This window comes from Bos taurus, unplaced genomic scaffold (genome assembly GCF_002263795.3).
Source record: "Bos taurus isolate L1 Dominette 01449 registration number 42190680 breed Hereford unplaced genomic scaffold, ARS-UCD2.0 ScbfJmS_892_Leftover_ScbfJmS_927, whole genome shotgun sequence".
Classification (NCBI taxonomy): Eukaryota; Metazoa; Chordata; class Mammalia; order Artiodactyla; family Bovidae; genus Bos; species Bos taurus.
Window position 1 is genome coordinate 490,495 of NW_020192291.1, and position 16,016 is coordinate 506,510.

At 40.9% G+C, this 16,016-nt stretch overlaps 1 protein-coding gene and 1 long non-coding RNA gene across 2 annotated transcripts in view; one reads left to right on the forward strand and one right to left on the reverse strand.

The window, feature by feature from the left end:
* The window catches only part of LOC132344802 (uncharacterized), a 282,704-nt gene that overhangs the window by 234,357 nt on the left and 32,331 nt on the right, over nt 1-16,016 (forward strand). The gene's annotated exons all lie outside the window — the stretch shown is intronic.
* Nucleotides 10,523-11,664, reverse strand: LOC781489 (melanoma-associated antigen B5). The gene is given in 1 exon segment (XM_024989304.2): nt 10,523-11,664. A coding segment is annotated over 1 exon segment (1,080 nt). The 3' UTR covers nt 10,523-10,584.

A 16,016-nucleotide genomic window follows, 5' to 3' on the forward strand; every position in this document is an offset into this window, starting at 1 on the left:
CTCCTCTGTCCCTGGGATTCTCCAGGCAAGAATACTGGAGTGGGTTGCCATTTCTTTCTCCACTTCCTCCTCTATATCTTGTTCATTAAATACCTGGTAGGCAACCTTGACCAGGTGAAAAGTAGGGCTATCTGGTTCTATTTCCACTTTCTGAAATTTATGCCTAATGCTGAAGCACTTTGGGAAATGAGAAATAGCACCTCAGGATTGTCTTCCTTCCAAGGACTCAATCATCAATAGCATAGATTCAGAGGCATCCCCTGAGGCTCTAGGAATGCCAAAGGGTTTTTTGTTGGCTCTGATAAATTTCTTTTATCTTATTCCACTTGCTGGGTTTCTTTTCTGCTTCCTGGATTCTGTTTAGGATCATAATTATCATAATTATATAATGGGCCAGCCTCTGTTTCCACTCCCTTCTCCTCTGTCTCGGTGGTCCCAATTGGGTCCATTATCTGGGAGCCCTTGATTCCCCGTCTGAAAATAGCACCATGTGCATTGTTTCTGTTCTGTTCTCTTTCTCTGCTTCATCTCGGGTTTTTTAAAAGACCATGGCTTTTTCTTCCTTGTTAGGAGTACATTGAGGAGGCTCTGGATATTAGCCAGGTTAGGTCATGGATCTGAAAGATTCCCCTAATTAGATTCAGGAACCCCTCTGGACCCTCCCCAACCCCTTTACTGTGAGTTTTCCAGTTACTGTTATTTTTTGGCTTTTTTTACCTTATTTTAATTTTTTTTACTTTTATTTTTTATGACTGAGTAGTATTCCATTGCATATGTGTACCACTTTTTCTTTATCTATTCCCTTGTTGATGGGCATTTAAGTTGTTTCCATGTTTTAGCTATTGTGAATAGTGCTGCTACAAACATAGGGGTGTATATATCTCTCAGAATTATAGTTTTGTCCTGGTATAGTCCCAGGAGTGAGACTGCTGGATTATATGGTAATTCTATTCTTAGTTTTCTGAAGAAACTCTATACTGTTTTCCATAGTGACTGTACCAACTTATATTCCTACCAACAGTGTAGGAGGGTTGGTTCCCTTTTCTCCACACTCTTTCCAGCATTTGCTATTTGTAGTCATTTTAATGATAGCCATTCTGACTGGTATGAGGTGGTACTAGGATTAAAATTGTCCCTCTGTTATAGGTAAGTATAATCATTTTAATCTACATAAATTTGTGCTCTGTGTTTGGTATGGTTTGACAAAAATAAGTTATATAATACAGTACTTTTATCTTGCAAAGAATAGTGTGGCATTTTATTTTAAAGATTTTGTTAAGAAATTTACTTAGTTTGCTGCAGTTTAAGAATCCTCCTCCCCTCATGACAAATACTTTATTCTAGACAAACAGAAAATCAAGAAATGAGTATCTCATCTTTGCAAAATGAATAACTCCATTTGTAAAAACTAAAGTATTTGGAGTGTTTGAAAGACTATTTAATAAGTATAGTCACATGACTGGCAAGCAAAGGAGGAAATTTTAGCTTCTGTTGTACATATTGTTCCAAAAACCTTCTTTGGTTCTCTAGAAGAAATTTTATACATAATTGGACCATATCATGAAATAGTCACATTAAAGTTTTTTATTTTTTTTAAGTTGCTGTAATGTACATTATCTCTATAATACTTATATGACAAACTTCTAAATTTCCAAATATTACCTTAAGATCAGTATTCATGGATAGCAGGTGCCTTGGACCCATGCAGTATTTTAGCATTATGAGTTAAATTTCAATTTTTACAATTTCTTTTCATGCAGTGGAAGCAATTGTACATATTAATTCTCAAGGATCTCCTGTCAGTATTCACTGTATGCATCTTTGTAAGAATGAGTATTACTGTTTTATTATCTGACCTGCATGCATAAGCCCAGAATGCCAAAATAGTTGATATATTTCAATTTTTTGAAATTATTATTTTAACATATTTGTTTTGTAATTATTATGCATGTGACATTGTGGATGTGTTAGTTTATTTACACAACCTGTCTGTGGTCACACTATCAGTGTATCCAAAGTCTTCCAAGGAAAATTAATGATTTCATCATTCTTTAGGCTATGCAACTGTGGATCCAATTTACAATATTAAGAAGGGAATTATATAATCTTTAAAAAAAGAATGAATAATGCCATTTGTAGCAACATGGATGGCCTAGACATTATCATACTTATTGAAATAAGTTAGAAAGAGAGACAATTACCATATAATATCACTTACATATGGAATCTAAAATATGACACAGTTCAGTTCAGTTGCTCAGTCGTGTCCGACTCTTTGCGACCCCATGAATCGCAGCACGCCAGGCCTCCCTGTCCATCACCAACTCCCGCAGTTCACTCAGACTCACATCCATCCAGTCAGTGATGCCATCCAGCCATCTCATCCTCTGTCATCCCCTTCTCCTCCTGCCCCAATCCCTCCCAGCACCAGAGTCTTTCCAATGAGTCAACTCTTCGCATGAGGTGGCTAAAGTACTGGAGTTTCAGCTTTAGCATCATTCCTTCCAAAGAAATCCCAGGGCTTATCTCCTTCAGAATGGACTAGTTAGATCTCCTTGCAGTCCAAGGGACTCTCAAGAGTCTTCTCCAACACCACAGTTCAAAAGCATCAATTCTTCGGCACTCAGCCTTCTTCACAGTCCAACTCTCATATCCGAACATGACCACAGGAAAAACCATAGCCTTGACTAGACGGACCTTTGTTGGCAAAGTAATGTCTCTGCTTTTGAATATGCTATCTAGGTTGGACATAACTTTCCTTCCAAGGAGTAAGCGTCTTTTAATTTCATGGCTGCAGTCACCATCTGCAGTGATTTTGGAGCCCCCCAAAATAAAGTCTGACACTGTTTCCACTGTTTCCCCATCTATTTCCCATGAAGTGATGGGACCAGATGCCATGATTTTCGTTTTCTGAGGACCAACCCCATGTCCAGGGAGTGGTGGCTGCGCGGGCACAGGAGGGCTTAGAGGAGCTATCCCACGTTGAATGTCAGGAAGGGCAAATATGACACAAATGAGGTTATTTACAAAATGAAAACAAACTCACAGACACAGAAAACAAACTTATGGTTACCAAATGGGATAGGGGTAGGTGAGGGGTAAATTAGTATTTGGGGTTAGCAGATACACACTACTATATATAAAATAGATAAACAACAAGGTCCTACCATTGTAGCACAAGGAACTATATCTAATATCCTATAATAAACCATAATGGAAAAAAATGTGTGTATATATATATATATATATATATATATGTATAATTGCATCATTTTGCTATACAGCAGAAACCACAACATTGAGCAATATTGTAGATCAACTATACTTCAATTTAAAAAAGAAAGATAAAGTCATTGATTAGAAGAAAAAGGGGGAGCCTGAATCTTGATAAGCAAACTTCATGGAATTTTCACCTACCTCTTACCTGGCTCCTCCAATGAGTACTGTCCTTAAGGAAGGGAGCCAATTTTCCAGATATGGGTTCCTTATTTTAGAGAGGGCAAAGTGGCCTGTTCGGAGGGAATTGTGGTTGTTTTGGCCTATCCAATGGCTCCCTGAAGGATGCGTTCAAAGGACTCCTTTATTTTTCTAAACTCTCCCAGGGAAGAGGCATTTTACTGCAAAATGTTTATCAGAAATATTTAGAGCTAAGGGTATAAGCCACTGAGGCCTGAAAGATAATAGTTGGAACAAATCACAGACAAACCAAAAGGCATGGCAAGAAAGGTAAAGAATGAGATGCTTTGGGGGAAAGGAGCTTTCTAAAGCTACTATATATTTCTGAGAATCTGGAGTATCATATGAATGCCCAGAACTAGCTAATGCTAAAAAAATATACCTGGAAGGCCCTAGTCTCTTACCTAAGGCTCACAGTTAGACTCTGTGCAAGCAAAAGTATAAGCAAAGTTGCAGACTGCCCAACTGATTGTAGAAGGCATGCTCCAACACAAACACATATCGCCCATCTGCAAAGAATGGAGGTGATTTATATTTTTTATTTCAGGCATTAAGAAATTTCTGTCAAGTCACTAGCTGATCAATCAACTAATTGAACAGAGTCAGTGACCACTCATTACAAAGAACACATATCTTAAAAAGTGAGTTCAGAAAATTAATGAAGCAAACAAACAGAAACCATAAGAAGAAGCAAAAATAAGCCGTGAATGGGGGAAGAATTTGATTTCAAAGTTAACACATTATAATACTCAAAATGTATTGTTTTCAAGAAAAAACCATGAGGTATCATTGGAAAAAACTTTGATGCTGGGAGGGATTGGGGGCAGGAGGAGAAGGGGACGACAGAGGATGAGATGGCTGGATGGCATCATTGAGCCGATGGCCGTGTGTCTGGGTGAACTCCGGGAGTTGGTGATGGACAGGGAGGCCTGGCGTGCTGCGATTCATGGGGTCGCAAAGAGTCAGACACGACTGAGTGACTGAACTGAACTGAACTGATGCAATGAAAAAAAGTAGAGAAAAAGGAGATTAATAGAAACTGTACAAGAGGAAGCCCAGATATTGAACTTACTAAACAAAGACCTTAAATCAGCCATTTAAATATTATGAAAGAGGTAAGGGAAACCATGTACAAAGAACTAAAGGAAACTAAGAATTCTGTTTCCCCAAATGAAGACCAGCAACCAAGTTTTTAAAATTATTAAAATGAACAAAATAGAAATTCTGGAGTTGAAAAGTACAGTAACAGAAATAAAAAATACATTAGAGGGATTCAGTAGGGGATTCGGGCAGGCCAAAGAAAGACTCACCAGAAGACAGGTCAATTGAGATTATATAATCTGAGGAACAGAAAGTAAAATACATAAGGAAAATGAGAAATGCCTAAGAGACTTGTGGAACATCATCAGTTATGAAATCATATGTAAAATAAGTCTCAGAGTAGAGAAAGGGGCAGAAAGAATAATTGAAATAATAAAGTTACAGTTTCCTCTCTGGCATGTGAGTCACTTAGAAGTTGTCATTCCATCCTGACAACAAATAAAAAGCTGAAAAAAATCAATAAATCTTTTACATCAGCCAGAGAGGTGAGACCACAGAGAAAACTGCTGCCCCTCTAATTGGAAGGGCTGTCAGGTCAATACAGAGAATCAGAATTTAAAAAACAGAAACCTCAATGGGAACCAGTGCCAGGGTAGGAAAATCTAAACTATAATTGAGAAATTTCTAGGAAGCTCATTGTGGAAAAGTCTGAGAGTTAAAAATTCTTTACATTTTGTGAATTTTACATCCAGGAGTGTTACCAGATTCTCACAGTTAAGACTAAAAAAAATCCCTTTGGGCTTCCTGCAGGTAGAGGAAAAAGTAATCAGCTGACATATGCCAGAACACTCTGTCCTTAACAAAACCTGCCCTCAGCAGAAATTATATTATCAGAGCCTAATCTATTGAAGTTTTATCAGAGCCAGACTGGCTTGGGAGAAATAAAACACCTAGCTCTAGCCTTCTCTATCCTTCTATATGGGACAAGGGAAATAATTCCAATTCCACATAGCCATCCGGTCCAGTTTAAGAGGGGTGTAGGACTGTGAATCGCTTGTGAACTTTGTAGCCAGTAGGTCAGAAGGACAAGTAGCTACTTGGGACCTGTGACTGGCATTTGAAGTAGAGTCAGTCTTGTAGGACTGAACCTTTAACCTGGGGGCTGTGATGCATTCTCCAGGTAGACAGTGTCAGAATTGAGTTATATTTGTAGGACACCCAGTCACTGTCTGCTGAGAATTAAAGAACCACATGATGGTGTCAAAAAACAAAAACAAACAAATAAACAAAAAAAAAATCCCACACATCAAACTGCAGAAAATCAAAGATAAAGATAAATTTTAAAAGAAGCCAGAGGAAAAACAGCCTATCTGTGGAAGAGCAAAGATAAGAGTTATGTTTGACTATTCCTCAGAAACCATACACATCAGAAAAAAGGGGAGTATTTTTTCCTCTCAACGTTTAAGTGTTGAGAGGAAAATATATAGGAATTCTCTATCCTGCAAAATTATCCCTCAAAAGGGAAGAACAAATAGAGACTTTTCCAGACAAACAAAAATTGAAGAGACTTGTTACTAGTAGATCGACCTTGTAAGAAATAAAGGAAATTCTTCAAAAAGAAGGAAAATGATATTGAATCCTTCTAAAGAGAAGAGAATTAGAGGTAGAATAAATGGAAGTGAAAGAAAACATTTTTTCTCATTCATAATTGATCTAACAGGTATCAGTTTGTTCAAAACAATAATTACAACAATGTTTTAGATGATTATGGCCTGCATGTGTGCTAAGTTGCTTCACTCATGTCCGACTCTGTAAGACCCTATAGACTGTAGCCTGCCAGTCTCCTCTGTCCATGGGATTCTCCAGTCAAGAATACTGGAGTGGCTTGCTGTGCCCTTCTCCAGGGGATCTTCCCGACCCAGGGATCGAACCTGCATCTTACATCTAACCTGCATTGGCAGGTGGGTTCTTTACCACTAGTGCTACCTGGGAAGTCCAATTATGGCCTATGTACAAGCAAAATGAATAAGAGAAATAATCAAGGGACAGGAGGGTATAATTAGGACTACTCTGTGATTATGAGCTACTAGCACTATACGTAAAATAATAGAGGGTTATTGCAAAGTGATCTTAAATTAGGTGTAAATGTGTATTACAAACATTAGGGCCACCACTGAAAATAAATTTTTAAAAATAATTGATATGCTAAAGTATAGAAATTGGAATCCCATAAAAGCTCAACTAATTTTTTCCAGTTTTACTGAGGTATTAATATGAATGACCAATAAACATTACATATATTTAAGGTATGAAATGTGATATTGACATATATGTACATTGTAAAATGATTCCCCCAATCAAGCTAATTAGCCTAAAAACCACAAACAGAGCAAAAAGAGTATAAAATAAAAACAAGAGGGAAAAAAAAGGCCACAAATACAAAACAGTAACAAATATGGTAGATATTAACCCAATCACATCAATAATTACTTTGCATATCAACAGTCTAAAATCACCAATTAAAAGGCAGAGATTATCAGTGTGGACCCAAAACCAAACCCAAACAATATGTTGTTTAAAGAAAGAAACCCACTTTAAATACAAAGACGCACAGATTAAAGTAGAAGAACAGAGAAGTATATACCTTAGTAACATTAATCAAAATGAAGTGGGAGTGGCTGTACTAATTACAGACAGAGCAGAATTCAGAGAATAGAAAGGTATCAGGGATTAAGAAGGGAATTACATAATGATAAAGGTGTCAATATATCCAGTGATAAAGGTGTCATTGTGCTCCAAGCTTAAGTCTCTCCATTCTGAGATACATCTTGCAAAGAGCTAGCCTTTGTTCCTCACTCCCACTAAACTCCCCAGGACATAACTGAACTTAAACTTTAGTCTGAAGAGCTTGCAATTTCCCAAGTGGACGTAGCTTGGAGCATTTAAACTTAGCTTCCACTTCATTGCATTTATCTAGACCTCAACTCCCTCACTCTCTTTTTAATTGCCCTTTTTAATTGCCCTCTGGTTTACCATAATATCTTACCATCTTCATTTTAAGATGATGGCTGTTAGACACACAGATCCTAGCACCCAGAAATAACACAGTGTATTCCAAAGAGCAGATGCCCAATTGGTGTTAAGGGAATAAATGAGCCCAGGAGCATAGTATCTAATTTATTAAGATTTAATTTCTCCTAAATTCTTAGCTAAACTAAACAAATGCAGGTACGTATCATTTAATTTTTACTGTACAACAGACTAAAGATAAGGAAGACAGGAAGTGACAATCTTTTACTTTATTTTGCTCTATTTCTTAATCACAACAATTTTTCTACTGACATACTTTACTTTTCTAAAGTAACACCTATTCCAATATCATGTTACCCATTCCGAATCAAAAAATAAGAATGAAAATATCCCACTTGGATTCACAAAATATAAAAATTCCTACTTGCAAACTTGATACACAGCAATAAATGTATAAACAAGTGATACATAAATGTAGAAGCTATTTAAACCATCAAAAGAGACAATATTTAAAAAATAATGAAGAGAGAGAGACAGTGAAATAAAGATCTCCAAATTACCACATAAATAGGAAAATAAAGATGGTACACATCCATGATAAAGGAAGTGCTATCCAGGGAGTTGAGATGCTCTAAGGTGGGGGGTAGGGGGGTGGGGACAGCAGAAGATATGGACTGTCAACTCCACTGAGCAGAGTGCAGCCCTCAGAAGAGGCTGCAGAGAAGAACTAGTCAGCAGGAGGTCAGGTTCCAGAGCTGGAAGGAGGACACACTGGGGAATTCTGGGACCAGGAGAGGAGAGGATGCTGTAATGGTGGAAAGAACTGGAGCTGAACAAAATACTAGTTTCTGGACAGAGCTAGCTCTTGGTAGGATCCTAGGAAAATGAAACCCAGGGACAGTTCCCACATACTGATCTATTCTCATATTCACTCTCCCCTTCAGTAGACTTGCTTTTAGCACTTTAACTTCAAGGGCCTTTTTATTATTTGAGATACATAGTGCAAAGAAAAGTGAATTAAGAGACAGGTCTGCCCCAGGCTGGGAAGAATGAAACAGTATGGCCTGTGGACAAATTCAGACCAGGAGTCTGTTCCCAGCTCTGCTAACAACCAGTCTTGTGAACTTGAGAAAACTGTGAGTTCTTCATCTGCTGAGTTTGGTAAGCCCTATCTTGTAAGATGGTTGAAATGTATGTACCATATATAAATCACATGGCAAGAGGACCAGCAAATATCACCCAATATTTAAAGAATAGCAGTAATTTATATTATTTTCATCTCAGATGATACCATTTACCTCCCTTGGAATGTTTAACTCAGGAAATTTCAAATATGTAATATTCTTAGAAAAAGAATACTGAATCAACCAAAAAGTCTCTCTAGCTGGCAAAACTAACTTTACCGATTTGAGCATTTGATTTAGGTATGGAGTTGTTGTCCCTAGCTGGGTACAGCTCAAGCTCCTAGATTTCGTCTATCTAGGAGATTAACCCTACCATCCCTTCCAGGTGCCCTTGCATCCAAACCAGCTCTGTTTACATTCATTACACTCTCATAAAAAAGCTATCCCTCAAGAGTTTGCCAAACTCTACTTAAGATAACCTATTTAAAATGCCTTTATAATGGATCAGACCCTGGCTCTCCCAGTTTGGGGCAAACAGTGCCAGCACAGTGGTTTCTTGGCATCTCACCTAAGGGGAACGTCTCCATTATTTTTCAGAAACTCCCAGGAAATAATGTGCCTACAATACCTAGTTTGCACACTGTGTTCATCTGCACTAGAACGAGAGCAAAGGACACCTTCCTTTCCTGCCCCTGGTGGAGATTTTTCTATAGTTTATCCACAATCCCAAAATAATTTGTAGCAGCAGTTTGCCATTATAGACCAGATGTTTGTGTCCCTGGCAAAATTCATGTGTTGAAGCCCTAACCACTTTCTCCTTCCCACCGTGTCCATGTAATTGTATTTGAAGGTGAAAGTTTAGGGAGATAATTAGGTTTAGATGAGGTCATGAGGATGGGGCACCTATGATGCAATCAGGTATCTTAGAAGAAGAGCAAGAGAGACCAGAATTCTCTCTCTCCGAATGTGAGGACAGAGAGAAGGTAGCCAGAAAGAGAGCTCTCACCAGGAACAGAATCCACTGGCACACTGATTGTGGCCTTCCCAACTTCTGTAACTGTGAAAAATAAATGTCTGTTGTTTAAGCCACCCTATCTATGGTGTTGTTACAGCAGCCTGGGCAGACTGATACAGGGTTTTTTCTATCAGCTGTTGGAAGGTTTGGCCTCTACTCATCACTTCAGGATCTCAACTACCCCACCACACAACAGCAATGAAAATTACATTCCAGTGAGGACTCATAGTTTCCTAAAGTCCCAAACTGCCTTACTCAGGAAATTTACACTTAACTGCCATCACCCAGTGGCAAAGAATCCTCCTGCAATGCAGGAGGAACAGGAGATGTGGGTTCAATCACTGGGTCGGGAAGATCGCCAGGAGGAGGGCATTGCAACCCACTCCGGTATTCTTTCTGGGAAAATTTCATGTACCAGAGGGGCATGGTGGGCTATCATCCATGGGGTCACACATGACTTAAGTGATTGAGCAGCCAGGCAGGCAGGGCCATCATAAGGAATACCCTCCACTTCAACCATTCTTTTTACTTTATGTATAAGTCATAGAGAATATTTCAGTATCTTACTCATATGAGTGTAACTCATAAGCTCTAAAATTCTGTGAGTAGAGGCTGGGTTTTCTTTATATTAGCATCCCCAGTACTAGCACTGAGCCTTCCCAAGAGCATATTCTCAATGTTTGATGAATAAAAGAGCCAATAAACACAAGGTTACTTTACTAGCATTTTACTTCTCTTACTTTCTTGAAGAAGCTAAGGAACTCAGAGCACAGATCAATTACTTTAACAAAGCTAAAGACTAAAAGGAACAAGAAAAACTAACATTGACCATATTTTACTTTTTTTCTATTCCATTATCCTAACTATTTTACTATGGGATTCTTTCACATTTCCAATAATATAATCCCTATTGTGATGTTATATTTTCCTGGCTCGGGGTAAAAACTTCACATACTTCCTTATGGGTGGGATGATAATATTGAGCATGTCCCTGGGAGGTATACTGACTTTGACAGTAGTGTCAGGCCTGGCTGCATGCATGCCTTGGGCTTTCTCTTCTTCATCTCGCAAAGCTTCTTCATAATAAGCAGGGAAGTCACTGGGAACAGCATCATTGACCTTTGCCAAAAATTCCAGGACTTTCATCTCTCTGGTTTCAAGATGTGCTTTGGGGCCCCAGAGAAACTCATAAGGTGGAGGATCACTGTTGGCAACCTGGTGGTATTCCAGGTACTTCAGCCTCACTAAATCTTTGGTGATGAGCTTTCTGGGCTCTCCATAGATAATGTGCTTTCTTCCAGCATATACTCGCATCGTACCCAGGTATTTCCAGATGTCTTCCTCAGGGGCACAGTTGCCCTTCAGGAAGATCATACCCAGGAGATTCATCAGGACACCAGTCTTGGGTAAACCCCTTCTGCCACGCACCCTCCCATTGTTGGGGAGTTTCAATTTGCTGACCAGATTATAGCAGGGAACAACTGAGTCGACTTCCTTCAGATCTACTGCAAAGACTAGCTCAGTGCATTCAGAGGCTCTCTTGAGAATCTCAGCAAATCGGTCATGGTGGCTTTGGTGGATAATCTTCAGGATGTCTTCCTTCACCATGAGCTGCTTCATTTTATACTTGTACAGAAGGAACTGCTCCAACAAGCTAGGTTTCCTGGTTAAACAGTCAGTTCCTGGGGTCTCAGTGAAGGGTGGGACCTCATAGGCAAGTGCTGTATACTTTTATTGGCCATCAAATGCTTCACAAGATCTAGTGTAAGAAAAGAGAGCAGTAGTGGCAATGGTCGGTACTCTTTGACGCTCCCGGGAAGTGCTACATGACTCAGCACCAGGCAGACTCTGGGTAATATCTTCACACTGAAGAGAGGAGGTAGTGGACTCCTCTTCTGCTGTTGCTATGGCCTGAGCACCACCACAACTCTGGGTCTTGCCTTGGGCTTGGGGACATTTATCACCACCATGGGCCTTACTCTTCTTACTTTGAGGCATGGTCAGGGACAGCAGGAAGGAGTATAGACAGGAGCTCAGAAGACGTGGGCACCTGGAGGAAGGAGAATAAGACGCTGTAAGCACCTCAGCAGGGAGATTCCACCTTGGCTTTAACCAAAGCCACCTCTGCAGGGTCCTTGGGGGCACTGGTCGAGGACCTCTCAAGGCTTCTGTTTTGATCAGCCTGTCCCCTGAGAAAACTGTACAGGATATTACAGCCTTAGAATGCAGCCTGCCAACCCTGCTAGGGGTATACTATGGTGACAGCAGGGGCTGGCAGTAGGGAGCCTCGCTTCTGGGTTTGAGGGTATTCTCAGTTTATAGTCAGGGTCATCATACTCATATAGTCAATTGTTGGCAGGTCTAGAGCCTCCTCTTTTCTGATGCTTTGAAGCTGACACCTCAAACCAAAGTCAGCAGTTCCCTGACACCCCAGAGGAAGAAGTGAATTGGTTCCTTAGCCCTTCTCTCTGTCAGAGGATACCCAAATGAGAGCTATGTGGAACCCACTCCTTTAGGGGTGCTTGGGTCCTCAGTTCTCGTTAAGGATGCTCACCTGGTCTCCAGGCAGTACCTGGTATACTTCCCCTCTGCTGACTGATGGCTGCAACGTCATACTAACCTCATACTCTTCTCTCTCAAATTTGATGTGGATTGTCAGCCTCAGTCTGACAGTCCTGCCCTGAGCCTGCAAGTTCCGAATGAAAAATGTGGGGCCTAGATTTTTTGTGATCTATTGTCACTCTGCTTATTTAACTTATCTGAAATGCCAGGCTGGATGAAACACAAGCTGTAATCAAGGTTGCTGGGAGAAATATCAATAACCTCAGATACATACATGACACCACCCTTATGGCAGAAAGCAAAGAAGAACTAAAGAGCCTCTTGGTGAAAGAGGAGAGTGAAAAAGTTGGCTTAAAACTCAACATTTAAAAAACTAAGATGATGGCATCCAGTCCCATCACTTCATGGCAAATAGATGGGGAAACAATGGAAACAGTGAGAGACTTTATGTTCTTGGGCTCCAAAATCATGGCAGATGGTGACTTCAGCCATGAAATTAAAAGACGCTTGCTCCTTGGAAGAAAAGCTAAGAGCAAACTAGATAGCATATTAAAAAGCAGAGACATTACTTTGCTGTAAAGGTCCATCTAGTCAAAGCTATGGTTTTTCCAGTAGTCATGTATGTAAAAGGTCAGTTTTCATTCCAATCCCAAGGAAAGGCAATGCCAAAGAATGCTCAAACTACCTCACAACTGCACTCATCTCACACACTAGAAAAGTAATGCTCAAAATTCTGCAAGCCAGGCTTCAACAGTACGTGAACCGTGAACTTCCAGATGTTCAAGCTGGTTTTAGAAAAGGCAGAGAAAACAGAGATCAAATTGCCAACATCCGCTGGATCATCAAAAAAGCAAGAGAGTTCCAGAAAAAACATCTATTTCTGCTTTATTGACTATGCCAAAGCCTTTGACTGTGTGGATCACCACAAACTGTGGAAAATTCTGAAAGAGATGGGAGTACCAGACCACCTGACCTGCCTCTTGAGAAACTTATATGGAAGTCAGGAAGCAACAGTTAGAACTGGACATGGAACAACAGACTGGTTCCAAATAGGAAAAGGAGTACATCAAAGTTGTATATTGTCACCCTGCTAATTTAACTTATATGCAGAGTACATCATGAGAAACGCTGGGCTGGAAGAAGCACAAGCTGGAATCAAGATTGCCGGGGGAAATATCAATAACCTCAGATATGCAAATGACACCACCCTTATGGCAGAAAGTGAAGAGAAACTAAAAAGCCTCCTGATGAAAGTGAAAGAGGAGAGTGAAAAAGTTGGCTTAAAGCTCAACATTCACAAAACTAAGATTATGGCATCTGGTCCCATCACTTCACGACAAATAGATGGGGAAACAGTGGAAACAGTGGCAGACTTTATTTTTCTGGGCTCCAAAATCACTGCAGATATTGACTGCAGCCATGAAATTAAAAGACGCTTACTCCTTGGAAGGAAAGTTATGACCAACCTAGATAGCACATTCAAAAGCAGAGACATTACTTTGCCAACAAAGGTCAGTCTAGTCAAGGCTATGGTTTTTCCTTTGGTCATGTACGGATGTGAGGGTTGGGCTATAAAGAAAGCTGAGCACCGAAGAACTGATGCTTTTGAACTGTGGTGCTGGAGAAGACTTTTGCAAGTCCCTTGGACTGCAAGGAGATCCAAGCAGTCCATCCTAAAGAGACCAGTCCTGGGTATTGATTGGAAGGACTGATGCTGAAGCTGAAACTCTAATACTTTGACCACCTCATGCGAAAAGTTGACTCATTGGGAAAGACCCTGATGCTAGGAGAGATTGGGGGCAAGAGGAGAAGGGGACAACAGAGGATGAGATGGCTGGATGGCATCACCGACTCGATGGACATGAGTTTGAGTGAACTCCGACAGTTGGTGATGGACAGGGAGGCCTTCCGTGCTGTGATTCATGGGGTTGCAACGAGTTGGACACAACTGAGTGACTGAACTGAACTGTATGGATGTGAGAGTTGGACTATAAGAAAACTGAGCACCAGAGAATTGATGCTTTTGAACTGTGGTGTTGGAGAAGACTCTTGAGAGTCCCTTAGACTGCAAGGAGATTAAACAAGTCAAAACTACAGGAAATTGGTCCTGAATATTGATTGGAGGGACTGATGCTGAAGGTGAATACTTTGGGCACCTTATGGGAAGAACTGATTCATTGGAAAAGACCCTGATGCTGGGAAATATTGAAGACGGGAGGAAAAGTGGACAACAGAGGGTGAGATGGTTGGATGGCATCACCAACTCCATGGACATGAGTTTTAATTAAGTGCTGGGAGTTGGTGATGGACAGGGAAGCCTGGCATGCTGCAGTCCATGGGGTCACAAAGAGTCAGGCATGACTGAGTGACCAAATTGAATTGAACTGATTCAATGATTGGTAGTCCTTTCAATCTTTCCTTTGACCCTTTGCATGGTCTGGGTTTTCTGTCTTCCTGCCAGCCTCTGCTGAAACAACAACCCAGTAACATTTGAGGGTTCCCCCACTTTCCCATGGTCTCTAAGGCTGAGAATAGCAGATGGATTCTTTTGTACCCCATACAACTCCTGGAAAGATCTGGAAATCCTCCTACTGTGGGGGAATAAACTACCCCTTATAAATAAAATCTTTCACTCACCCCACATGCTGCCTTCCTGCCTCTCCCCCTGCCCGCCATCCCTTCACCATTCCATCCTCGAGATACTATAAGAGAAAATGAGTGTCAGTCATCACATCACCAGTTGCACAGACACGCCAGGCTGCCAGCAGGGCAGGAATTCCCTCTGTCCTCACATAGGGCCTTCATCCCAACTCCTGGCCACCCTAGAATGCTTTCGTCTGCTATCTTGAGGCCCCTCCCCTAAAAAACCAACACCCTCACAATCTCAGAGACCCTCCTCAAAGAAATCAGCCTGATCGTCCTGTTTGGGTCTTCCTAAGATTGACAGAACCACAAGTCCTGTGCCACTTCACTGTTCTGGGGTGGAGGTCCCCTCAGACCTCACTCAGAGTTGCCTCCTCAAATTCCTTCAGGGCAAGGTGGTCGAGCTCCTAATCTATCATATAGAAAAGGAAGGCTCACCTCTACCTGACTGCCATGCTTGGGTCCTCTGAGAGCAACAACCAGGGCCTTGTTCAGACTTTGCACCTGAATTTCCTCTCTCAGACACTTTTTAGGGTCTTCTTCCCCCTCTAAACTGGGGCCACCCACTTCAACCAAGGTCCTCACCTCCCGGATAGCCTCTGGGAAGGAATCTTCCTCCACCAGAGCGTCAGGGCTTTGTGGGCGTGATTACACTCCCACAATTACACTCAATTACAATTACACTCAATTACACTCAATTACACTCCTTTCAGGACCTTGGGCACTTCCTTCTGTTACTGTCCTTACAACGAGGTCCTCACCTACTTGAGACCTTCCTTGTAGGAAGCTGCCTGATGGCACAGGTCTAAGAGTAGGTACGGGGTTGTCCCTGCAGGATTCCCTAAATGATTGGGTGGTGTTCTCCAGTCCTGCACCCGAGTCCTGTCTCAGATCCTGTCTCTTTAATGAATGGCTTCTTTGTAAAAGTCATATCCATGCAAATTCCTAAGTACCATCTCCACTGTGAGTCTTAAGGGCAATGGGTCTGTGTCCCAGGAATGATGTAAGATAGAGAAGCTGAAGTGCCAGGTAGAGGACTTAGATTGGAGTTGAGCTTTCAGAGAACAAAGCAAAAAACATGCTGATTTCTTTCTTCTCTTTACCACCCAGACTTGGCTTCCAATACAACTTCTATTCTATGAGAC